General features: G+C 42.6%; 2 protein-coding genes across 3 annotated transcripts in view; both read right to left on the reverse strand.

The window, feature by feature from the left end:
• LOC118773123 (cullin-1) overlaps nt 1–5,104 on the reverse strand; it is a 33,887-nt gene extending 28,783 nt beyond the window's left edge. The window contains exon 1 of the mRNA XM_036521902.1: nt 4,884–5,104. The gene's annotated coding sequence lies outside the window, so the exon portion shown is untranslated. The remainder of the gene's footprint in view (nt 1–4,883) is intronic.
• A 9,129-nt stretch (nt 5,105–14,233) lies between these two features.
• LOC118768879 (contactin-associated protein-like 2) overlaps nt 14,234–25,865 on the reverse strand; it is a 326,697-nt gene continuing 315,065 nt past the window's right edge. The window contains exons 22-24 of one of the 2 annotated variants that reach the window (XM_036515856.1): nt 19,078–19,308; nt 14,799–14,870; nt 14,234–14,464 (exon numbers count right to left, since the gene is read on the reverse strand). In XM_036515856.1, coding sequence (XP_036371749.1) covers nt 14,265–14,464; nt 14,799–14,870; nt 19,078–19,308 — 503 coding nt within the window. In that variant the 3' untranslated portion in view covers nt 14,234–14,264. Of the gene's footprint in view, nt 14,465–14,798; nt 14,874–19,077; nt 19,309–25,865 lie in introns of both variants that reach the window. The other variant, XM_036515848.1, reaches the window with a different exon arrangement.

Consider the following 25,865-nt stretch of genomic DNA (forward strand, 5'->3'; position numbering starts at 1 on the left):
CACATTACAGTGGATGCATCACTGGGTTTGCATGCAACTACTGTCCTCTGTAGAGACAAATCTAAATGAAAAGCATTCTGAAAACCTGTAAACACTTTCTCCTTTAATGGGACCCAAGGTATGCTGTTTGTAAGGATGCAGTTCCTACAAACTTAATGGTTACAGGGTTGCAAACAATAACATAATCCAGATGATATATTAATATAACACAGGTTTACAGGTGAAAATAGTATCATTATGAAGATTAAACGTGATATGATGATGACGACAGCATTAGCAATGTGTTGATGGAGAACAGAAAAGTCACATTTGGCTTGCCTGTTTTTCTTAGCCTATGGCACATATAGAGGAATGGTAGCTATGTTTGCACTAGATGTCAGTTTTAAAATTAGTTTCTTAATACTACTTACATATATGAGTATCAGTGACATTGTGCCATAATGTTTGGCATGCACAAAAGTTGAAGGTTTACAACTAAATACAACTGAGCCATACTGCAACAACTAGACTGCTACCTAGACTGAAGACAGAAAACTAGTCAGCGTGTCTCTAGCCTCAGAATGAAAATGGGAAGAAAATATTTGTTCTGTTCAGGAGCAATGGGTAGAGATCTTTTCATTTATATCATGGTAAGAGCTAAATGTATTCTGAGTACGGCCAGACTATGGAGGAAAGGTATGTGCGGATCCATCTTGCTCATTGTTGGGTGATGTTGCATCTTACTTTAGCAGTGCAGTTTTGACAGAAAAAGCACAAAATGGACTTACTGTTCTTTGTCATTGAAACTGTTCCTCAAATCAGCACAATGTTACATTTACTTAACTTACAGATTTGTTTAATATGCCAGCCCATTAAGCATACCCATATTTTGCTGTGTGAGCAATAAGGATGAAGCCATTCACCTTTGCTAAAAAAATGAACTCAGCCTACATGTTCCATATAACGTAAGCATCCCGTTGGCAGCTCCCCTCCACTCAATTTACTCTTGTAGTGCAAAATAATTGTTACCAGATGCAAAAATGCTAAAACAGAGCCAAACACTTTTTAAAGGCACGGTCTCCTCAATCCATTCCTTTTAAAATGCACTAAGGAGCCTTATCAGTTGTGCTGCTAAAAAATGAACATATTCGGAGAAAAAACTGAACATTATTTCCACCATGCTGTCACTCGTCCTCATTTCAAAGCAATTCAAGCATAGAGCTGATGCTTAAAAACATACAGGTTAATAGAACAACATATATATTTTTTTAATCTCAAATATAGCCTCTCAATATCAGCCATCTTGGCAGCTTGGCATAATGAAACTTCAACCAGAGGCCAGTGCAGCTGGCTATAGAAACACTAGCCTGCTGTAGCATTTGTAGTCAGTAAAGAATTAATTAGACTAAGCATTTTATTTCTCACTCAGTGCTTTCAGATAGAATCTTGGGCAGTGCCGTTTGTGACTCCCTTTCATATTGATTCTCTAATCAAGGTATTCAGCTCGATTGTATGTTTCTACCCGTAAAAGAATGGGGTCACCTGAGGTAAAGGGGCCTATTCTTTCCTTCTTTCCTCCCTGGCAAAGGGCACTCATTTGCATCAAATGGGAGTGCTACTGAAGGCAGAATCAGGCAATGTAAGTGACTCATTCAATAAAACAGTTAAATGCCAGGCATCTCTGTTTCCTTCAGGAAAAGGGAGAAAAGAGGAAATATTTTGAACAACATAACCTGGACTGTGAAAACAGCATTCACCATCTTTCTCTCTCTAGGTCTCACTGCAGTCCACTTCAGTACCTTGGTTCTCTTCACACACAATACTAGTACTGCTTAGTTAAAAATGACATCAAAACTCTTGCCGCATGAAGTCTGGTATCTCAATCACTACTTTACCATATCACCACATGACATCACTACTTTACCATATTAATCCTTTGTGTTGTTGACTCATCTCTCTAGCTTGATTAGCTGCAGCTTGCTTTTGAGGATCCTTTGCCCAGTCTGACTGGTGAAATCAGATGCCTGCAAACATAGGCAACATCAATTGCCATTCCGCCTTCTCCTTTACCTAGTCTTCTTTCCTGCCTTCAACTACTGGAATTTTAAGACTCATTCAAAGAGAAATGCTTGTATTGCTTACTGTTGTGAGTTGCACTGTGTGTGAGGTTAAGATGTGCCAGAACACCTGCAAATAGATCAACCCAAATCTCAAGAGGATAAACAGTATAAATTCAATACTGTCCACTAGTGCCCCCAACCACAAAAATCTATCTTCATCTTCTAACAAGACCATCTTCTGCTTGACCACAGTCAAGCATTTCACTGCTACTCGAGTCAACAGGACTACAGAAGACCCCAATGCCAGAATATGTACTGACGTTAAAGCGGGTAGCAATTTGCTAAGCTTACAACGATTCCATCTTAAATCACCCATTTTTAACACTTTAATTGTGCTTTCATTAACAATTCATTTTAGCATGTCTGCCATCGCCAGATGAACTGGGGTTACTCCCGGGGCAAAGACTTCAATGGCATTCATTTTAGTACCATATCAAGTTCGCCATATCAGATTTATTGTCTTTAGTGTCTTTATTGCCAAGTCCTGACAAAGTACACCTCAAACAACAGTGCACACACAAACATTGTAAAAGTGTCCAACACTTCTTAACATGCGAGTGCCCTAGAGTCCTTAGAACTGTCTGCTCTGCACTTCTTAGAATGCATTTCACCCCATTAGGCACCAACACAACTGTGAAATGAACCATGTAGAAAGAAAAAAACAATGTGCCCGGCAACCTGATCTTACTTTGCCCAAGCAGCGCAACATTACTGCACACTGAAAGTTTACTGGGGGGGAAAAAAGAGACTTGATGAGAACGTAGCATTTATTACATCACTGGCGTGAATCGGGCGTGACGTGGCCCTGTAAAGCGCGTACCTGTACAGAGCGATCGCAATTCCATCTACATCTGGAAACCTGCTTGAACTACCTTTGATGTTATAAATTAAGCTGCATACTAGTTTACTTATGGAACACCCCTTAGTGCGAAGTCATCTGAGAGTTAAGATGGGATTTATATTTCCAAAGTCATAGGCAAATCATGCAATGGTGTTTTATTCATTCTAAAAAAGTTCGATGGAACTCATAGATGTTCATAACACTCGTAGGTTCAGCAATCCACTGTTAGTTATTTCTGTCATCGACTGAAGATGCGCTCCGCTCTGGTTAAGTAAAATCGATACTGCAGCTAACGTTATATCCGTTCTGACAATGATATTCAAACGATTAGCTAACGAGCGGAGTGTTGAAAGTTGAGGGAAAGTTGAAGGAAAATAACTGCTGCATTAACAGGTAGTTGAAAAAAATCAACATAACTAACCTATCTAAGCTGACTGTCACGAATAAAGATAATACAAATGTTATTAAATATACACAGATACCTATACTTATGAAAAGGCTCCATTCTTGCAATGTTATAAAGCTCGCCTGGTTACCTGTCATTAGCTACGTTCTATGATGATCTTACATTTAACCAGCTATAAGCAGTCACTGATGGCTCTAGTAATGTTAGCCTGGCAAATTCCGCACATGAATCCATTCGCTCCAATGTTTCGTTTGCATGTGCTGGCTAAGTTTAAGTCCTGGGAAGCTGAAGTTAACCAGTTAGCTAGCCGTTTTGCTTGTTAGATGACCTGCGTCATAATAACACGGGAAATCAAGGCATATTAAGCAGGCCGTCGTTAGCTACACTACAGTTTACTAGGTAGGGAAATCCAGTCCCAGTTATTGGGAATTATTACAGGGACCTTATCCACATACCCAACGTTGGTTAGCTAACGTAGCTACGACTGGAATCGAAACAGGTCGGATAGTTAACTCAGTACACCTATGTACAAAACTAAGACGCGAGTTGGCTGGCGTTAGGTTCAAGACAATACCCCTAGATGGACACAGCGCTGACATTATCTAGGAATACGGTGAACTGATTGAACAACACACTACCGTTAGTTATTGCTGTCTGGTAGGCTGCGTGTAAATAGTGGGTGTCGGGCCAGTTAACAAGATCAAACTAATACAGCTAAAACAGAGGGTAGCGAGACGGTGGCGTAGCTGATTTAGGCAGCGGATGAGCTAACTTAGCAGCGCGTCAGGCATCTTACAGACATCTGACCAGGGAGCAAATAGTGGCCAGGTAACCACACAAGGTTAGTTCATATGGGAAAACGCGAAATGTCGATACTAGCTACCTCGCAAGGAAGCTATGTTCGTACGAGGCCCGACAATTAGCTTGCTAACCCGCTACACTGCATGCTACCGAATTAGCGAGATCAACGAAGGGGGACGAAATTTGAGTATTCGCTAGCCACAAGGCAGTAATATCTAGTATAGCAAGACTAGCCATCTCGTACGTGGTAACGTTAAAAAATTAAACAAAATCGAGCGTACATTCCGATTATTCAACGAATAAACAGAACAGACCACACGGTTAAATACACTCAGGCACAGACACAAATAACTAACCAGCTAGCTGGCTAATCATATGTAGTAAGAAGCAATGTATTCAGAGCATGCATTGTCATTGACGTTGTAAACCAGTTAGCTAGCTAACGTTAGCTACGTTTCTCATGATGCAGAAAGGTTGCTAATGCTAGCTAACAAGGTATTGAGGAGGCCTCTGACGTGCAGGGCAAGAAAGAGTCTTAACATATCAGGCTTGTCTATCAAGATCTCAACATGGCCTCCTCTACTCAATGAGTCAGGATTATTCACATAAACATCCTCAACGAGAAAATAAGCGAAACAAAAAACTAGATGAATACATAGCTACAATGGGTATTGTGGGCTAGTTAGCAACTATATCCTGATAGCTCGCTAGCTACGAACAATTAAAATATTCTTACCATCGGCCAGCCGCCTGCCTGCCCTTTACTCCAATCATGGAACGTGGTTCTAATTCAAATAAATTTTGTTTTCTCCACTTGTTTCTTGGCTTTATTGAAATCCCGTTACCTATAAGATTCCTAACCCTCTCAATGTCCCTCACTCGCACTAAGTGGCGCGGTGTACTCTACCGCCGCCGTTGTTGCTGCGGTAAAGGGAAAAAATAAATGTACATCGTCAGAAAGTGTCCCGGGAAATGTGTCCCTACGAAAAAGAAAGCTACACCGAAGTAGTTCCGTCTACGACCTAGTCTTCCACTTAAAGAACGTTGAGGTGTTTTAGCAAGCTAACAAGGGATTTTCGTGACGCGTTACCTACATAGGCCTACTCTTTTCCTTTTTTTCAGAACCCTTACGGTAAGGTCCCCACCAGTAAATTGTTTCATAAACGAGGGGTTCCTGTCAACTTTTAAATAAAATGTTAAAAATAAGCATTGCAGAGTAATTTGCTTTAAGATGTCATATGGAAATACTGGATTTAGGGGATGAGTACCGTGCATGAGTTTTATTGGTCTGCATAGCAACACGCTTAGGCTCTTACTGCAATAAGCTTGCTTAAAAACAAAAATAGACTGTAGTTTCCAGGAATGTGTAGAGGATAAGTTTCATTGTTGCAGATTACGGAAAAGGATCAAATGTACAAGTCATACAAATATGTATAGGCTTTAGATCCCCAAACACTACCTGAATGAACATGAGTACGTAGCTAAGTAATAGCAATTTATCATAACATTCACTGCATTGAGTTGTATTATACAAATTTCAAGCTTCACAACCATGCATCGCAGATATAATTAATACAGTGGAACTGCAATGAGTTATAATAGCAGTTTAATGAAATTCAACAGCTGTTACTCGAAATAAATACAAAACCTGTATGTTTTGAGACATGGATATAAGAACATGACAATACCATGCATTTAATCTCGACATGTCAAGTTTGCCTGTCATAACACAGAACACTAAGCAACAATGAAAAGATTAAAAAATTGTCATACAGAACCATATAACCATAAGAACAAGAACAAGAACTGTAAAGCAAATGGAATTCAATGCATCCACAATGAAATATTTCAGTAGTATGTGTACATGTGTTGGTGTGGAATACAACCATTAAGAATGATTTGGGATGTATTTTTTGTGTAGTCATGGAACATGACATTTTTGGTACTATGACATTAGTAAATACAATAAAGAGACTTACTTAAATAGTCAAGCATTATAAATAAATTCAGAAGAATATTCATTCTGGGGTAAATTAATCCCCTCCCCTCCTGTTGCTCATAGCCACCGTTGCATTCTTTTTATCAGCTTGCTTATGGGTGTAGGCTATGGCAGAAGATTATCTGGCCATTACACAGGGAAAACGAAAGTAGGGGGATTCTATGCAGTCATGGCCAACAACACAGGAGAGTCCATCTGTATGTGCACAATGTTCAGAGCACAGATCTACCTAGAGTTTAATTAACATAAACTATGAGTGCAATATTCCACTTTCTCAAATGTCACTCAGCATTTAGGGATATCGAGGTTTAGGACCTAAGGGTAGTATGCACCCAGGTTATGTGCTGGGAACCAAAACCACTGAAGAAGACCGACAGACTGACCAATGGGTCTGAGCTGGCACCAATAGGTGGTTTATGATTCTGAAATTCTTATCATCTTATCATTATCATTTGTTCTCCATCAGGGATGAAAAATCTGCCACACCTGGTCACACATTAGATCTTCTCTGTGAATGATAACTGGTCATTTGAGGATGAAGCCAACTACACTATATGGACAAAAGTATTTGGCCACACACTGTTTTTCAGGGTTTGGGCTAGGCCCCTTATCTCCAGTGAAGGGCAATCTTAATGCTTCAGCATACCAAGACATTTTGGACAATGCTATGCTTCCAACTTTGTGGCAACAGTTTGGGGAAGGCCCTTTTCTATTCCAACATGACTGTGCCCCAGTGCACAAAACAAGGACTATAAAGACATGGTTTGATGAGTTTGGTGTGGAGGAACTTGACTGGCCTGCACAGAGCCCTGACCTCAACCCCATCGAGCACCTTTGGGATGAACTGGAACGGAGATTGCGAACCAGGCCTTCTCGCCCAACATCAGTGCCTGACCTCATAAATGCTCTACAGAATGAATGGGCACAAATTCCAACAGAAACACTCCAAAATCTTGTGGAAAGCCTTCCAAGAAGCGTGGAAGCTGTTATAGCTGCAAAAGGGGGACCAACTCCATATTAAAATATATGTATTTGAATACAATGTCATTACAATGTAATGGTCAGGCGTCCGAATACTTTTGTCCATATAGTGTATCTTGGTTGTCCTGGTAGGGGTCTTAGTGGAACTGTCTAGGGATATTGACAGGTCATGGAGGGGAGCAGGTTTGTTCAATTGGTAAAGGACCGTCTTCGTGAGACCGCACTTCAGCCGATGATTTGTCATCCTGGCAGCGATCTCTGCATAGCATTCTGTAATACCTGAGGAGATCTGTGTGTTGGAGGGAGGAAGGGAGAGAAGGCACTGAATATCATCAGCAGGAGTAGCAGAAATAACATACTGCAGTCATTTGAGGCCAAAAGAAAGACTACCAAGCATGGGGGACTCTTCATCGAGAAGGGAATATTGGCATGGTGCAAATGATTTAGACAGACAGATCAGAGCAGTGCCCAGACTCTCCAATGTGGATGGGACAACTTGGTGGTGTCAAACACTATAGTGATACACCACAAAAGAGGAGAGAAAGGCTACAGAGTCTTGCAGAGTTCAGGGTCACCGTGACTGGGACCATAGCAATTAGCGACCAGGCAGGTGTTCGGCAAGAGATTTTAATTTGGGCAATTTTAAATGAGTGAATGATTTTGCAGATATGAATGATTCTGAACACATCATCTCGAGGAGTTTGAAAGTACTTTTTTATTCTGAAATTTATTATGATTAATATGAGAGTTTCTCTTGACTGGCAGAAGAGATGGAGGCCACACAGCACTCTCAGATATCTGCCCCATTGCCCTTACTAGGGGAAATGCTGTTATGAATTTGAAACATATAATCCTTGTGGAGCTCTACAGCAAATTAGAGTCTCCTCTGTTTGAATAAATCAGATCAGATTTATTGTGGCATATTAAACGATTCCACGAGAAGGAAGCTGCCAAGAACTAAGTTCTGTTGAAATTAATGGAGCTCATCATTTCAAAAACTCATAATAATTACTCTCAACTCACAATCTCCATGAAACTCTCAAACATTTTTACTGAAATGAATGTGAAATATCGCATTGTGACCTGAAAAGTTGTAGGCCACAGAAGGGTCGGAATGTTATCTGTGATTAATTCAAAAATATAAAAGATGTTTTAACTGTATATAATCCCATGTCTTGCTGAAACTGTATATAATCCCATGTCTTCCCTACAAGTATACAACTCCATGTGTCAAAATGATGAAAACGGGGATCCTAGAGATTAACAAAAAAAAAAAAAAAAGACAGATCCACTGCCCAGTTAGTTCTTTGATGAGCGATGCTGCATTCAAATAGAGTTGTACACGATAGCTTACATGCAGCAACATTTTTGGCGGTAAAATGTATCTAAAATTTCTCTTCTGATATAGGTAGCTTTATATTCATATACCCTTTGGTATGAACTATGACTTTTACATTGAATCTAATAGCTGACAAAATGGTTTAGGAAAAGCAAGTTATATTTTATGCCTGATTTTCCTTGTTTTTTTTCCCCCAAGTCAAGGAAAATGCTCTACTATAATGAAACAACAAATATTGTATGGTGATATGTTGCTCGAAATCAGAGCAGCTCATTTAAGAGTTTGTATATTTGAATGACTTCAAATATCTACAGACAAGGACTATGAATTACATAGTTATTCAAATACAGAAAAATCGGTTCATATTGACAAAAGCTGCATACTTTGTCTCCACCTAGTGGCGATTTGTTCAAATGTAAAGTTGGGTTGATAAACAAAGGCTGCCTTGATGCAAAACAGGGAAAAGACACATTGATTTTTAAAATTTCGAAAATAACATATAAATTAACTTACAGAATTATCTGGAATAAATATTAGGAGAGGATAGGGATTCATATGCATGTTTTAATTAATATGATATAAACACTGGAATTCATATTCCAGAATTACCACAACATTTTATTTTTGGAATACAATATTGTAGTACCTGGACAAAATGTGTGTTAAATTAAAAGTCAACACATCTTATCTCAAAGGCTTACCACATTTCCATCGAATAAGTCTAAATTTATAAATAAGGAAACCTAACCGGCACATTGCCATACACTGTATATGCAGGTGACAGAATGGCCATGTGTCATTTACAGCTCACAAACTCTTATGCTGTTCTGCAATGTTATCATAGACTAATATACTGTATGCATTGAAGTAAAGATCATGGCAAATGCGTATAGTGTTATACTTGATAAAGAATTACTCTTGACTGATTGTAGCAGTTGTTCTTGATCACAAGGAGGCTATGTGCACATCCATGTGATGTGAGACTTAAATTTTCTTCAGGATGTGGATGAGGTTAACTTCACAATAATGCTCCCCCACCTATGGCAGTTCCTTATCTTAGCTGATGGAATTTTTACTATGAGTTTCAGCAATAGCTTGAGCCTGGCTCCTACACTGTGCATCCCACAGTGAACTGAAGAAGTTCATAAATATGACTACACGTTCTGAGGTGTGCGTGTGTGTGTGTGTGTGTGCGCGCGCACGCGCGTGCGTATCGGTGCATGTATGCATGTAGCATCAATACAACACACAGAAAAAACTTATAATTAATTAATGGCAAGGCTTATTTAATGTTCTTACTTTATTCCAAACCACATTACATACTCCAAATAAGGCCTGGTAAATTAGGTAAAACCCATTAAAAAAGAAACTCAAATAAAATAACAAACAGCACACATCTTTTAAAGAGACAGTGATCCCCTTTTAATGGCCAACGCATAAAAAGATTACTTCCCCTTTACCCCCTCCAACCCAATCAAAACTATTAACAAAAATATATATATATTTATTCAAGGCGTTTTCTCAAAAGAGTTTTATAAATGATTTGCTCTCTCCATCCAGCACACTACCCCCACTGCTTCTGATTCACCTTGCGCAGCCAGGCTTAACACAATAGCATAATGAACAAAAATGAACTTTCAAAAACAGTGTTCTGCAGTATATGACCCAGTGAACAGCACTGTTTTATTTGCATTTTGTGCCTTGTCCTTAGTATAAGAAAGTTTAAAAAATATTTCCCCAAGAGTAAATATATGTATGATATCTCCACAATAGTCTACAATACAATATGTACAGTTTCACATTTAGTGGTCATGCTGCCATTGAACCTATATGTAAAATACACAAGCAATAGGCATAAAATCTCATCATAAAAAAAAAAATACAGACAAAATGTAGATATTATACCTCATATATTCAGAGAAGCCCATTTCAGCCACCCCATCACTTACTTCCATTCATTATTATTTATATGTAAAAAAAGAAATGCAGTTTTAGTATAAGCCTTTATGGTTTTATATGGCAACCTCCAGAATCTCTGAAAATTGTTTTTAATTGTAAATATATCCTTTGTTATAGCTTTCATTCATAGATATACAGTTTACTTACGGTGTGCATGTGTATAATTTTAAAGCAAGTGTTATGCCAGATATGTGAAAAGTGATAAATGGCACAGTGCTGGGGAAGTGGCTTCGTTTTCCATGCTCTCTCGCTCATGGTAAAAGGAGGTTGAAAAGGGAACACTGTCTCTGTCAGCCGTGCTCCTTCTGGTCATCGTCACCTTCAAGCGAAGCTCGCCACAGGCCGGCCCTCTGGCCTCTGAAAACAAAACAAAAAAAAACCTCCTGCTCTCCACAGCGGGGAATTCTGGCTCAAAGTATGCGGTAACCGAATTATAGCAGGTACGTCAAAGCAGTCACAACCATGGAACACAGGAAACTTTCAATTACTCCACCACAGATGCCAGTAAACTACAGTATCCATCATGACATACATCAATGCGAACTCCACAGGACGAAGACCTTCCACACCGTTTCCACCTCTGAAACACAACCACTGTCCTAAAATGGAGGGCACAAAGAAAGGGCTAATGATCATCTATAAAATATCTCCATAAAAATATATATACATTGTGAAACAAAATGCATCCTTGACAGTATGTACCATTGTACAGAACAATCATATTGGTTGTGTTCATTGGGTGTGTGAGGTTGCATTTATTGTCACAGAAAGTACGAGGGCACGCGAGGCTGGATGAATGGCGTGACATAACTTGGAATATTGCTAAATCCCTCAGGTAAATTTCCTTTCACATGAGTTGTGCCAAAAGTGACATCAGAAGAGAATAAATAGTTACCTGAATTTATTGTACAACACAAGTTATTCGTCATACCCCAATTACATCCAGTACTACAAACAAAATACTACTGTGAGGAAAAGATTAATTATATGGTGACATGTGTTTCCTGGTCTTTTAAGGAATACAAAAAAGACAGGAAAATCCATTGTTGACTGAGTATTTTTAGTCCTTTGTGTTCTTATTTCACTAACAGATTGTGTATTAAAAACCAACGTGATTTAAAAAGCTACATGAGAAATTTTAATAGTATTGGTATGCAATGAGTGTATACGATTCTCAAGGAGAGACAGCCGTTATGCATTGCTTGTCTAGAATATAAATAAGAACTTATATGCATTCTTAAAGTTCAGACATTCATTATTCAACGTGTTAAAAAACAACAGAAGAATAAATTAGGGTGGTGGTCTGAGAGACTGTACTTAACGGTTTACAAGAGGGATGTTAGAGAATTTGAGGAAACTGGTGGTACATTTGTATAGTGGCAATCTTTTTATAGACGCAGCATTTCCTGTTGGGGGAAAACAGAGGTTTGTATCAAAAGTGGCTGACATGAGAGAAGTCCACTGATACAGAAAACCTTTCCCGGCAATTCAAATGACCCGCAGTGGAGGCGCTCCTCCTCATCACTGTCACTCAGCGTCTTCTTCTGTCACCCCTGGGCCTTGAAGATTGTCGCATGGCAAAAATACTTTTAAAAATGAGAAGGTGGCGGAGACACGGTTTTTCATGTTGTCAGCGGTGACCAGCAGAAATCCCACACATGTTCCTTTCCCATTAAAGTGATTCATGCAAGAGACTACAAACACAGGGGTTTTATGAAGAAAAAACTAAAGGCTCCCATAGCAGTGTATGGATAGCGTCATTCAAGTTCACATCTGACAGCATTCAGTGTTTGACTCCCTCTCTATACCTCCCAGCTTCTGCCTATGTGAAGCAGTCATCACAGCCCCTCTCCCCCCTCACCTCACATCGGGCTGGGCATGAGAGATGTCTCTGGCTCATTAGCTGTGAGCCCCTGTGGGTCCTGCACCATTTCTAGGTGTTTTTTTTTTTTACCGCACAGTGAAGGAATCGGGCGCTCTCAACTTTGCTTCAGTGGCAGGGGAGGTGGGAGATTTCAACACCTTTCAGCACGGCTGAGGTCCACTCAGACTCTCCGATGCCCATCGGAGGCGATTATCACATCGCCCCCGTGTGGCCATCACTGACCCTCATCCCCCCCACATCTAAATGTCTCATGTTCAGCTCTGCCTCGACAGCCTGGCGCCAATGAAGAACGACGGCCTGAAAGCGAAGAGGTCATCTGCTGAAAACTGCGGCCGCCGCTCTCACACACTACACTGAGCGGCTCATCAGATGTAGTCTTGCTGTGTAGCTGCACCTCAGTGCATTTTCTGTACAGCCAAAGCACCTTCCTAACAGCACAGATAACCTGCTCTGGCTACACTCGGGAATAATCAAGGACATCCAAGGACATGCAGCTAAAAACTGTGAGCTTCCAGTTATGAAATATAATGTGGTGCGATGGTGTTACCTCGGTGTGGGTTCTCTCTTTAGGGTGGGGCTTATTCCTACCCCTGAGGCCTGGATGAGGAGAGGCTGAACAAAAAAAGAATCTGATCATGAAGCACAAAATGGAACCGGACACTTCGCTGGAAATCAGGACTCCCATCAAAGATGTCTCTGACCAAAACAATAGCTGACAGTGACAAAACCATGGCAGAAATACGAATGGCAGTCAGAGTAGTGTGATATTGTCGTATTTTGGCTGTACAATACCAATAAAGATAACATTTGGAACAATCAGTACAGAAAATGAAAATGAACGGCTTCCTCTCGTGAACCCCCAGGCTAATCTAGTAGCGCAGCGGACTGCAGTGGCACTGGTAAAGCAGAACTCGATGCTCATGAAGCCATGCATTTCTAAACAGCTCTTAAATGTGAAACCCCCACCCCCTTCAGATTACAAAACATTGCCACATCAACTCCTGTGTTTTTGCACTCCCCCCCAACCCCCCACCCCACCCGATGTCTGTACAGTGTAAAATCACACAAGCAGAAAGGCTAAGTGGCTGAATCCTGAAGGCACCTTGGATTGAGCCAGTTAACATGATAGGATACTGTCATCCCTCTCTCTCTCTCCCCAGTTAATGTGTACAGCGCAGAGCCACACTGTGGTGTGGCCCCTGTTTCACAGTACCACCTTGTCCAACTCCACCGACAATTTAAAAGTAACAAACAAACAAAAATACAATGTACATAAGACTGGAATGTTTGGCAGCTTAAATGCACATAATCCATTGAGATTCAAAATGAATGTTTTTTTTTTTTGGCGGAAATATATTGGCATAGTGGAGGGTTGCCATGTATTCGTAGCATGCCACTGTATTCTTCTCTCAGCATTTACTGAAACTCTCCTGCAGATACAATCTAATGTCATCATTCATTCAGTAAAACTCTATTTTATACACATATGATTTAGTCCAATATATTTACACAGGGCATTTGGCATACATGTTTCTGAAACACTGTATTGAAAGGTTGTTTGGAAGCTTAAGGGAAAGGTTGTAAGCGCTCCTAGACTATTAAGATCTAAATTAAATGATAGCAAATTATAGTGATCATCCAGCAGGTCATTGTAAATTCTTTCAGAATTCAATTTAAGGAAATAAAATGCAATAATGCAGTGATTCTGCATGATTACTTGCAATTAAGTATGCAAATTAGTCCTCAAACTCCCAAACACAACTTAACACTAGAGACAGGCCAGCCATGATACACACCTCCTTACCAGGAAAGTCTCACCATTCCTCAGTTTTCCTGCTTCTTGATCCTCAGAAACTGCCCCCAAGATGTGCAGAGTTTTGTTAACACCCCCCTCCCCCCTGCCCCCTGCCCCCTGCCCCCTCCCAAGCCCCTACCCTCCTCTGACATTGTCCCATTAGATGAACCACTCCTTCTTGCTCTCGTCGATGGTCTCTGTGAAGTTGGGGTCGGTGCCTATGATGGCCGCATCGGCGTTGTCCGTCGACTCCGTCCCCTTCGCCTCGTTGGTGTGGTAGGTGCCCTTGTGGCGGAACATGTAGCGGATCAGGAACACCAGCGTGCAGAGGATGGTGAAGATCACCACGGCGATGACACCTGCGCGAGACAGACGCACCGAACGTGAGGAGGCAGCCGGCGGCTCACGGAACGAATTCCGATGCGCCTCCACTGGTGCCTCCCCCCGCCCTTTTTCACTGTGCTTCCTTCATCAGTGATAAAGTCACGGCACAGTCCTACCACAGCCACATTCAGTGAGCAGCTCTCCTTCGCATTTTCAGAATTTTGGGCTTTAGAATGGTGCCTTTTTTAAAGTGACAACACATCCTGTTTGGGTGCGTGAAAACGAAGGATGAATCTTGGCAGGTACTCAGATGACATAACCAGGCAGTCAGCATGTACCACCATTTGTTCTTGGGATAATGATACCCACCTCCGATGATTGCGGAATTCCTGTTGACTCCATCTGGTATCACTCTCTCCTCATTGAACGGGAAGTCAGCACCTGCTGGACGACACAAACAGCAATTGCACATCTACTCAGCTATCTTATACTTAGCTAGGAAACTGTGATTTACCAATGCTCTCAGCCAAGGCAGCTAAGCCGGCCATCCCCTCAGGTACTCATTATACCTCAGTGAGTTTTTCACGGAACATACATCAGCACAAGCTGTTTTATCACACACATTACATCTTGCTTTAACTTAAGGAGAGGCTGTTCTACAGAGATTTCACTTTCTTTCATAGTAAGGTAATGCAACTACTGACCTCATAAGCAACTTAATTTAATTCTGTGTTCCACTGTTGAGAGTATTCTGGGATTTTAGCGATACAGATTTATAAAGGTTTGCAGATCAAGGACCTTCCCCAGACAGACTTCTCTAGTTTGTCTCCCTTAAGGTACTTTAGAATGATAAAGCCATTTCTGCAAGGAAGTGCATATCTAAAGTAGTTTTTTTTATCATTACAAATAAGCTGGGAGGAACATATAAGAAATACAGAGACATCTGAGAAAATATTATTGTACAAAGGCAGCCATATTTTCTCTATCAGTCTGTATGCATTAGCTGCAGCATATCTTGCTTCACTAAGAGACCATGAGATGGTCACGATAAAATCCAATTAAAGACCCCTTTCAGAGAGCAGACATGTTTCTAGACAACAGCATGAAAACCAATTAGACTTTTCTTTCAGACAGCAAACACTGTCAATTGCTCTGGATAAGAGCGTCTGCCAAATGACAATAATGTAATGTAATGCAAACATCGCTGTGTTTTTCCAGCGGAAGAGAATGTAACAAGGCAATGAAACAGCCCCACGAGTTTCTCTCTCTTTGCCATTTACACCCTCATCAGCAAGTCCAATCAGCCAGCTGAAGTGCTTAAAACAAGCGGGCGTTCGGCCAGATTCTGAAATGTGAGCGGGATGCGTGGGGAGGGAAAGCTGACAGGGCAATAACACAGCGCCCTGTGCAATCACTGTTGCAGACAGAGGGAAGAAGCGCCAGGCTTACGTCTCTCCGTCGGACGGCAAGGCCAATGCCAGCCCCAGAGAGAGGCAGGCTGTTAGAGACGGTCTTAGCGCAGTGGCTCTCTGAGGCTTTAATCCACACGTTCGCGCAGATTCCTCTGCTACCGCTGCTCCCAGCCACCATAGATCTGCCTTATCTCGAGGATTAACAGGGTCAATTCAGTCCCCGGTCCACCGCTCTAAGGTGCATATCCGTCACAAAAGAGCTGGGGAGCTTGATTGCTCCTCCTAGCACTGTAAGGTACAAGCAGTCCCCTGCATTTTTCATGCTAGATGCTAGCGGACCGCTGGCTCTGTTGCTTGGGGAAATGTAAATTTAATGGTTCTGTTTTCTTTGTCAGTGTTATGTTCACCAGTCTCTGTTTTCAGATTTTTTTTAAGGAACTAGCGTCGTACATCAGAGAAACTGCTCTCACCAATATCTCACAAAATGGTCGATGCCCTGAGATAAACACGGATAGACTGCCTCTTAGCTGTACATTTCGCTAACTCACCATATGGAATAACATGTATAAATAAAACGCTTACTGACGTTCTGATTTGCTGATTTTCAGTTGTACAGCGGGGAATTGGGAATGTGATAAGGACGAAGCGGAAAAGGGGCCGGGGCGCAGTGTAACCTGGCTCAGTGTCATTAGCACTCAGGGCCTGGAGTCAGCAGGGGAATGGGGGGAGGGGCAGCAGAGGAAAAGAGTCTGCTCGCTTCTGCTGCCAGCTCTGCAGGGCTGTGCGCAAGAGGTGTGGAAGCCAGGTTCAACACACAAACACACACACACGTATGTACACACGCACGCGCGCACGCACACACACACACACAAATGCACGCACGCACGCACGCACACATACATACAGGCACACACTCACACAGACACACACACACACACAGGCATGTAGGCACACACATGCACGCCACACACACACACAAATGCACGCACGCACACACACATACATACAGGCACACACACACAGGCATGTAGGCACACACATGCACACCACACACACACACACACAAATGCACGCACGCACACACAGATACATACAGGCACACACACATACTCACACAAACACACACACACACAGGCATGTATGCACACACATGCACGCCACACACACAAACACACACACATGTATGTACACGCGCGCACGCGCACACACACACACACACACACACACAAATGCACGCACGCACGCACACACACACAAATGCACGCACGCACGCACGCACACACATACATACAGGCACACACACACAAACACACACACACTCACACAAACACACACACAGGCATGTAGGCATACACATGCACGCCACACACACACACAAACAGAAATACGCACAAACACCTGCACCCCCTTCCCCATGCTCATGCGCTGCACTGGTGCATTATCAGAAAACCTTGCCACATGCAGAGAGAGTGACTCAAGGAATCGACTGCCATCTAAAGACGGAGAAGAGCACAGAGGGGGGCCAAGCGTGGCTTCAACGTTCATCCTCATTTAGTCACTTGGAGTCGGGCCCTCTTGACCGGTGGGTGGAGTCACACACTTCGCCTCCTCAGCTCTCTACAGGGGCTTCTGCCGGAGGAGACTGGAGCTCCTCTCAGCCGTCAGCAGGCCTGCACGTTCAGCTGCTTCAATGCTGCCTCTGGGAACTCCCAGTTCAGCAGAAGTTTAAATCTGCCACATTAGAGCTGCAGTGTTCTGCTGAGCCCCAGGTGAAAGCTTTATTCTGAAGGAGCCTGGCACAACTAAAGCGGGGCATCGCCGAGGTCACTGTCAATAGCAAGTAAATGATCCCCTTCCAAATGTGTTCCGTTCAGTTTTCTCAGAGGGGTACCTCAGATGTAAAACTACACATGAAAAGGAAAATAATGTTGATGCTCGCAGCACAAGAGCACAGGGGATACTTACCAAATCCCCTTTGACGGGAAGAAAAATATCTGCCCTGCGGGAAAAGGGGATTGAAATACCAAGCTTTGCTTTCCACACTTGCATCAGTGTAGCGATCCAACAATGGAGCACCGTACAGTGGTAGAGATAGCAACACCGGTCATGTTTCTGAAAGCGAGGACGACAGTGTTTCGCTATAACGGCCTAGCCCACGGGGAGCTGGAGGACTATAGATCTCCTGTCTCAGGTGACTGCCTGACCGTGCGTCTCACACAGGAGTCGGATCAATAAGTTGATCTTATGAACGATACAGCGGGCTGCGATATGACCCTCAGGGGAAATTCTGCACGGGCCAAGTGCTTGGAAACCGCTGCCTCTGAGAGACCCAAACATCTACTGGCAATTGCCACAGGCAGAGTAACTTGACCCTTTGAGGAATGTCTTGCAGGTTTGCTGTGCAGAGTCTTGTGTTACTTGTGCCATTAAAAGAAATGAAAATCAAAGTTGAAACAGTGACTGTGTATTTCATTACAGAAGTCAGTCCCTTCCAATGAAATAGATTAATTATGCATCTTAATATTATTGCTTTTATAAGATTACCTAGGTTTTTTTTGCCAGAGCCTGACACTATAAATGCACCATAATGCTTTATTGGGCTGGAAGTACTGCACTGTGCTGAGTAAATGTCATAATCACATGGATAAATTAACATCCTTCCTCGCAAATGTCTGCTGTGATGACAAATTAGAAAAACAGAAGGACAGATGGGCTGGCAGTACCAATCTAGATGAGCAGACAACAGTCAGTCACGGTGAGACATTGGACATTAACTACCCAGGGATGCAAGAACGTGGGCTTTTAGTCCTTTTGTTGGGCCATCAATCACCGATAGGCTTGGATGCATCCTATCCGTGAGTGTGCAGGGAATGGGCAGAGCCTGTGACACTCAAATTACAGCACGAGGAGCTTTTACATAATTAGTACTTCAGATATAGAGGAGCCTGTTAATTCACACAGCTCATCAAGTGTCTTTCAAAATGCTTACTGCAACATTTGGTTTGCATGCGATTTTAAACAATGAACGCAACCAACACGTTCATCTTTCAGGTGTGTCATCTCTGCTTAGTTAACCATATTGACTGGAATGTGAGACATGACAGTCCCACAATTATATAAGTTGAGATCTCCAACGCAGGATATAAGAGGGCAGTGTCCATCCAAAGTTGACTGACTGCTGTGCTGAAATGGGAGGCATGGTGCAGGGTGCTCCACGCCTTGGAGGGGAGGCCTACCGGAGTCCAGGTGCCAGGGGTCGGTGGCGGCAGACATGGGTGGGATCGTGAGTGGGGAAGCCCCGCAGTTGGACTCCACCAGCTTTCCTTGGACGGAGACGGGCGCGGCGATGCGTGACCTCAGCGCGGCCTTCAGGGGGGCGATCCCGTTGAACTGCACTCGCGACAGGCAGCCCACGAAGCCTGGCGTGTTGTACTTCTCGATCAGGACCGGGTCGATTTCACCTGTTTCTGGGGAACAAAACGCCACAAGGGCACGCATTCAGGGCGGATCTCAAACATGAGTGAGCAACCCGAGAGCACGAGCCTGACCACGTTACACAGCAACTCGCACACAATCTGTATCTCCACATTCTGCTCAGCGGGAGGAGTTCATTGATAGGGAATCAGAGAGGGACATAGACATGTGGTACATCATTGATCACATCATCACATTATAACATTACGCGCTTAATTATCAAATTATATACAACGCAGCTCTGGCCATCAGATCACCTCTCATTTATGTGCAGTACACAACTACAGTCTTACAGTGACCATCTCATGCTGCTGTCCATCAGCGTGCAGACTGGGCTTCAAACCTTAATGGAGAAGTTGCTGGCACACAACTGGAAGATGAAGTGGAAGAAAGAAAGAAAAAAGAAAAACATCCGCTGTATCGAATTATGCTCCATGAGGAAATATCAGGTGAATAATTGATCACCAGTCAATAGTAACATATCATTGTGTCTCACACATCAGCTCTTGCCAGGCTATCAAATTTGCAGCAGGAGAGTTTTCCGTTGCTTAAACTGCAGCCCTAACCATCACTCTCGGACTAATGGCATGCAGAGTGTTTGGAATGTATAACATCAAACACGGTTTTGGCATCATTATCGCTGAGCAGGGAAAGAGATACCTGTTCAGGCAACAACCCTCTACGCTCTCGCGTATTCACTTGCAGACGATAGTCTGAAGACTAGTCATAAAATTCAATCTCCAGGCGTTTTAATAACTCCTCGCCCTTGCTGCTTTCCCCGAGGAACAACTACCCGGCTCATCTCCACCCACAGACGGCTTCAAAGTCTGCCTGAAGTTCAAATGCAGCTCCCAGTGGAGTCGCAAACAAAGGCATAAAATGCAAACAGCAGCATGTAGGTACACTAAGGTATAAAAAGCTTTTTTTTATTTTTTTTTTTTTGCACTGCAGCATCTGGATTTGGAGCCTGTGGCAAAGAGCACATTAAGGTCTCTAAAGAAACCTTGCAGCACAAGATTCCTCAACTGCTAATTTGTACAGTAGTGCATGAAATGGGATGAGATGGCTCAAAACAAACTGTTCTTTCTCCTTAAAGACATTAACCCATGAAATACAAGCTGCTTTAGTTCCTCAAAAGCCGTATTAGTGTATGAAAAGGTGCTGCCTTGATTCAGTTGTCTCTTATGGATGCACAGCATGTTCTTGCTAGTTGTCGGCAAGGCTGGCCTCTTTTGCCGAATACGCACAGGCAATGCAGGCACCTGGCCTGACTTACGACGTAAAAAGTCAACATATTCAATTATGAGCTTTGGAGCTCCCACCTCAGTCCACAGCTTTCTCCCCTTCATGATGAAACAGCGCATTATTGAAAGTAAACACCAAGGCGACGTGCACAGTTTAAACAACAGAGACTGAGTAGGGAACTGTCCTCTTCAACAAAATGCCACGCTTTACCCGTTCCCTCATCAATAAGGGGCCTGATGAAACCGGGTGTAAGCCTTGTTTTCTACTGCATGGAATTAGGCCGAAATTATTCACAGTCAGAGGGATGACTGCACACAGAGAGTACTTATAGTGAGAGGGTGTTCAGTTAGACTCCGACAAGCTAAGAAGCGCTCTCTTCCCAATCTGCTCCAGATCAGAACAAAAACAAGTATTATGTTTTTAGAATGAACAGGTAGGACCTGACAACTTGACAGCGACATGTTTTGTCAATGTCTGTCTACATTACGCTACCTGGCTGAAGGAAGAGCAAAAATTGGTAGTCAGGGAAAATAACTGCAAAGAAGTAAGATATCTTTGGGATGACTGATTTTGTTTGTGAAATTGCCGTGGGCTTTAAAAAGAGTGTTACTTCATTTTCTGGCCAAGCGCGATGTGATTGAAAATTTGAAATTAAAAATATTTATACAGATTCCTACAACGTCATGTCAGAGTGTTTTGAGCTTATTTCCTAGCTTATCTCCATGAACTATCATTTCATGTGGGGATGAACAATGTGAATGCAAAACAATTATCTCATTTTAATTTAGTCAGCAATTAACTACCACTGTTTTAGCTCTGGATTCATTATGATATGGAAAGAGTCCTTGGGGAATAAAGAGTGTTGAGGTCACTTCACAGGCAGCATTACACAAATTTAATTATGTTTAACACACACACATACACATGTGCACACACACACACACACACACACACACACACGCACACACACACATACACAAAATCCTGCCACGGCCAATGTCTGATATAACTGTATAGAACTGAATGAAAAGTGTGTCTGCTCAAGCTCAAGCTGGTAGTATGCATACTACTGTCACCATATGTGCACTTCATTTGACAGTGAGATATTGTTCCGGCTGTAGTGATCTATTAGATAAGTTTTATCTGTCTCATAACAGACAGACAGGATGTGGTTTGACTTTCTGTGCCCTCTTTCAACAATGACAGCAAGGTAATAAATTCTCTGCCAAAAATACCGCATGACAAATGCAATCAAATTCTTCCTTAGTATTCTCCATGAGAGCCCCGAGCCCTCTTGCCTTTCAGAGATAATCATGTCTGACACACACAAGATAGCTATCAGCCGTGACTTGATATTAAAGCAGTTTTTTGCCCATACACAATTCTGGGCAACATATACCTCCAAAGTCATCATACTCAAGGCTATTTCTGGTATGGCAGCCATGAGCTTGCCCTTTGGTCTTGACTGTGTATCTAAGAACAGTGTTTTCAGGTAAAGTGTGAAAAGAGTGGTAAAGTGTGAAAAGGGCAATATCTTTGCCATCAATCCCTGGTGACTGTGGCGCTATATTTGGATAGGAGAGATGAGTCCTACTTGTAGAGATATAAATTTGGTCCAGCCCACAGCAAAGACGAAGGTTCACATGCTCGCTCCTGAGACATCAGCTCTGTGCACTTTGCTTGTAAAGCAGGCTCATGACACCCGAGGCTGTTCCGCATCTGGAGTAAATGTAATCTGATGAAAAAGGTTCCGCTGCAAGGAATGCTATGTACCATCATGTCTATTTGCATTAGGACAAACACACGCCCTTTGAGGCTCCAAACATTGCGTTAGTGTCTTCATCTTACACTATTTATATCGTATAATGGATGGAACAACATCATGATGATCACAAAATGGCACAAAAAAAACTTTTAAAACGGATATGCCACACGTAGCGAAATCTGTTCTCATTTGTAGAACTGTTTATCTGACTGCGTGAATGTACCACTGGACTCTGAATGTAACAGTGCACTTCTTAAAATGTAGGCTCATAAATGTAGGTAATTTACTTGTATGTAATTTACTTGATTATGCAAAGATCTTTCCACATTTATGGGGCATTACTGGAAAAGGGCAGCACATTTGATGATTACTTTTTTATGTGTTTCTCTATAAATAAGATACACTTCACCTGTTGGGAGGCTAGGATATTCTGAAACACAAAAGGAGAAAATACTCTTGCAGTTGATTGGTTTACTGATTATGAATACAGCATACAAGCTTTTCACTTCGGTCGAACAACAAAATTCATGAAACTCCTCAAAAGAGTCACCTGATTGGTGATATAGGCAAATGGTTGATCCACTCAGGCAAAGAATATCCCCCATGGACTTAATGAAGCACAGCACAAGACTTGCACCTGTTGCTGTCTTCAAAGACCAAACTCTCACTAGCTCAAAAGTTTTATATTAGAGTTCTCTGTTAAACAAGACAGCGCTGTCCTTTTCCACGCTGATCGAAACAACAAAATCAAAATATGATTTGTTTTTTTCATCTGACACACCATTTTGGATCAATGTTATTGAAAAAAATAGGTACTATATACAGCATCTTTCTAACAACTTAATATTACTTGAGAAAAATGGTCAGATATAGGCTTGGAGAAATTGAGCCTTGAAATGTAGTTGAATTCTGCTGGAAGACACGAAAGGACAAGTTAACACTCATCTCCAAATGGTTGATGGATCACCCAGTATGACTCTTGTCTGAGCCAGCAGGATCCTTGAGGTTAGCTGTAGCCTCATCTGTAGGCTATATCTGACCAACTCCAAAAACTCCAAACGGTTCTGCGGAAATATCTCCTCCAGAGGAATTTGGTTTAACTCTGCTTGGGTTTACGCTTACACTCTCTGGGACTTTGAGCGTTGTGCTGATAGCATGTTCATTAATACTTCATGCACTCTCAGGTTTCCACAGGCAGTCTGCGAGACACTATGCTTGTTCATTGTCTGAGGGACGAAACTTAATATCGGCAAATAGCATTCTTTCTACTCTTTTTGCTGTTGCGTTCCACATGGTCTGTCACACAGACCTGGGGGAACGGAGTCATCGAAGTCGGACTACGCACAAATTAAATGTCAGCCCTTAATAGTTTTAAGAAATACTGATATTACAGCATTTAAATGGCAAAGGTCTTTTTCATTAATACTTTTAATGGAAATATGATGAAGGGCAGTGATGGTAATTCAAACTGTGGCGGTGAGTAGTGGGAGCATACAGCCCTGATTTTTGCATTCACTCTTCCTATATGATGTACAGTATCTCACGTACCTTGACTCCAAGCTCCTAAGAACAGATTTTCTCTAACTAAAAGAGTGGAAGGTGTCATTTAAACCACGGATTAGCATAGATAATACTTCAGATTAGTGCCTGTAAATTAAGCCGTTATTCCTCTTGCTTATTTAGGTCTCAATGCCTAATTGTGTAGGCACTGCTGAGTGGTGACATCTATATACAAACCCTTTTATGTATTGACTACTCAGTTCCCATTATCAGCGGTTGATGTATGGCTCAGCTGTGAATCACTGGAGCCAGTTCCATTACGAAAGCTTGATTACTTGGGTATCACCCACCACTCTGCTACTCTGGGTCCGTTGATTAAAATGGCCATGCAGCAGTGCACTTAAACCACCTTGTTTCATACAATCGGGAACTTTCACAGAAATTATAGTGTGTTTTTTTTCCCCCTGATTGGATTTTAATATTCAAGGCAGGGGGCTTGAATGCATCAACTGGAACTTTCATTATGGAAGCTGTACCCCTGTCAGGTATAGTACTGTGGGACTGTAGCTGTCTGAAGCACACTGATGGTGGAGGGAGGGGGGGTAGGGCGGACTTCACCCCGGGCCCCTGCAGTGGGGACAAATGGCTTTTTTGGATTGTTGAATTGTACGCAACACTGCAGTAGGAAAAGAGACTGCTTTTCTCCATAGTCAGACTGCAGTGAAGCTCTGCTTGATGCTAACAGCATGCCTTTTTCATTTCTTCTGCTGTCACTGGGACATACACAAAAAAAAAAAAAAAACGTGCTTGATATTCTGATTGCTTCTTGCACAAAGGTAATCTGTGCTCAGAAAACTGCATTTAGCTGTCATATATCCAGCTCTCAACGGCAGCGCATGACCTATTCTCCTCAAGACGAGAGTATTAAGACACCGGGTGACTCCGCTGAGGTGAAAATGGAAGAGAAAAGCAGATTTGACCTGACCCGGCTGCTGGGTTCTGCGGTGGGTCCTGCGTGGAGAGGAAAAGTGCACCTCTCCCTTTCCTCTACTTGCTTCTCTATGGGAGAAGCAGGAGCATCGAGGGGAAACAAAAGCACTCACAGTTACTGCCCCACGTGTGGCGCATTCAGACTCCAGCCTCACCCTGTGTCTTTTTATGCGTACACACTGCATTCTAAAATAAACAAGAGATGCTTTGGACCCACAAAGACGCATGTGAACAGAGCTTCATCTTTTTTTTTTCCCCCCACCTCTTAGACAACGAACAGGATAAACGTGCTCAGAACAGAGCAAATGAACCAATCCGTCTCCTTGTCCGTCCTCCACAGGTACCAAATCACGCCTGATGAATAATTTACCGGCTCTATTGTAAACACAGGCTCCCTGGAAGGGCTGCTTATTGGAGGCGGAGGGGGCCCTGGGGTGAGGGGTGTTGAGGGGGGTCATTTCTATGGAGGGTCGACACAGAGTGGGAAGGGGAAGGATCAAAGGTGTTCCCATGGAAACAAACACAAGCTTATCGAGGAGGAGGAAAAAAAAGAGGGAGACTCTCTGGACCAGAGGAAGAGTGATAATGAGCAATAAAATCAGAATTTTGCACTTGTGAGGCACAACAGCACAAGCCTTTTACACACAGACTGTGGCTCATTAAGACACAGCCAGTATTGCTGACTGACTCTTTTCATGCTAGGGCAAGAAGACAGCAGCCTGTCCCCCTCGTTTTTGCTTTATTTTTCTATGTGAATAGGGGGGAGGGGCTGATCTTTTGATATTGCTGCATGATGGAACAAAATGTTAATGAATCCTCACACAGGATAATGGCAGTGTGCTGCCACAAAGGCAGCTGAGGGATGCTATTCAAATGCAAACATTAAAGACGCACTACCAGAGGGAGAGAGCGAGAGAGAGAAGGTGGAGGAGAGAGCTCCACAATCTGCCCAGAACCACCGCAGTTGCGCCACACATGACAGCTCCGTTTGGCTGCCATTCGGGAATATGCTGTGCCGTTTTTACCTGTCCTTCCAGTGCCCTCCCATTG

This window comes from Megalops cyprinoides, chromosome 2 (assembly GCF_013368585.1).
Source record: "Megalops cyprinoides isolate fMegCyp1 chromosome 2, fMegCyp1.pri, whole genome shotgun sequence".
Taxonomy (NCBI): domain Eukaryota; kingdom Metazoa; phylum Chordata; class Actinopteri; order Elopiformes; family Megalopidae; genus Megalops; species Megalops cyprinoides.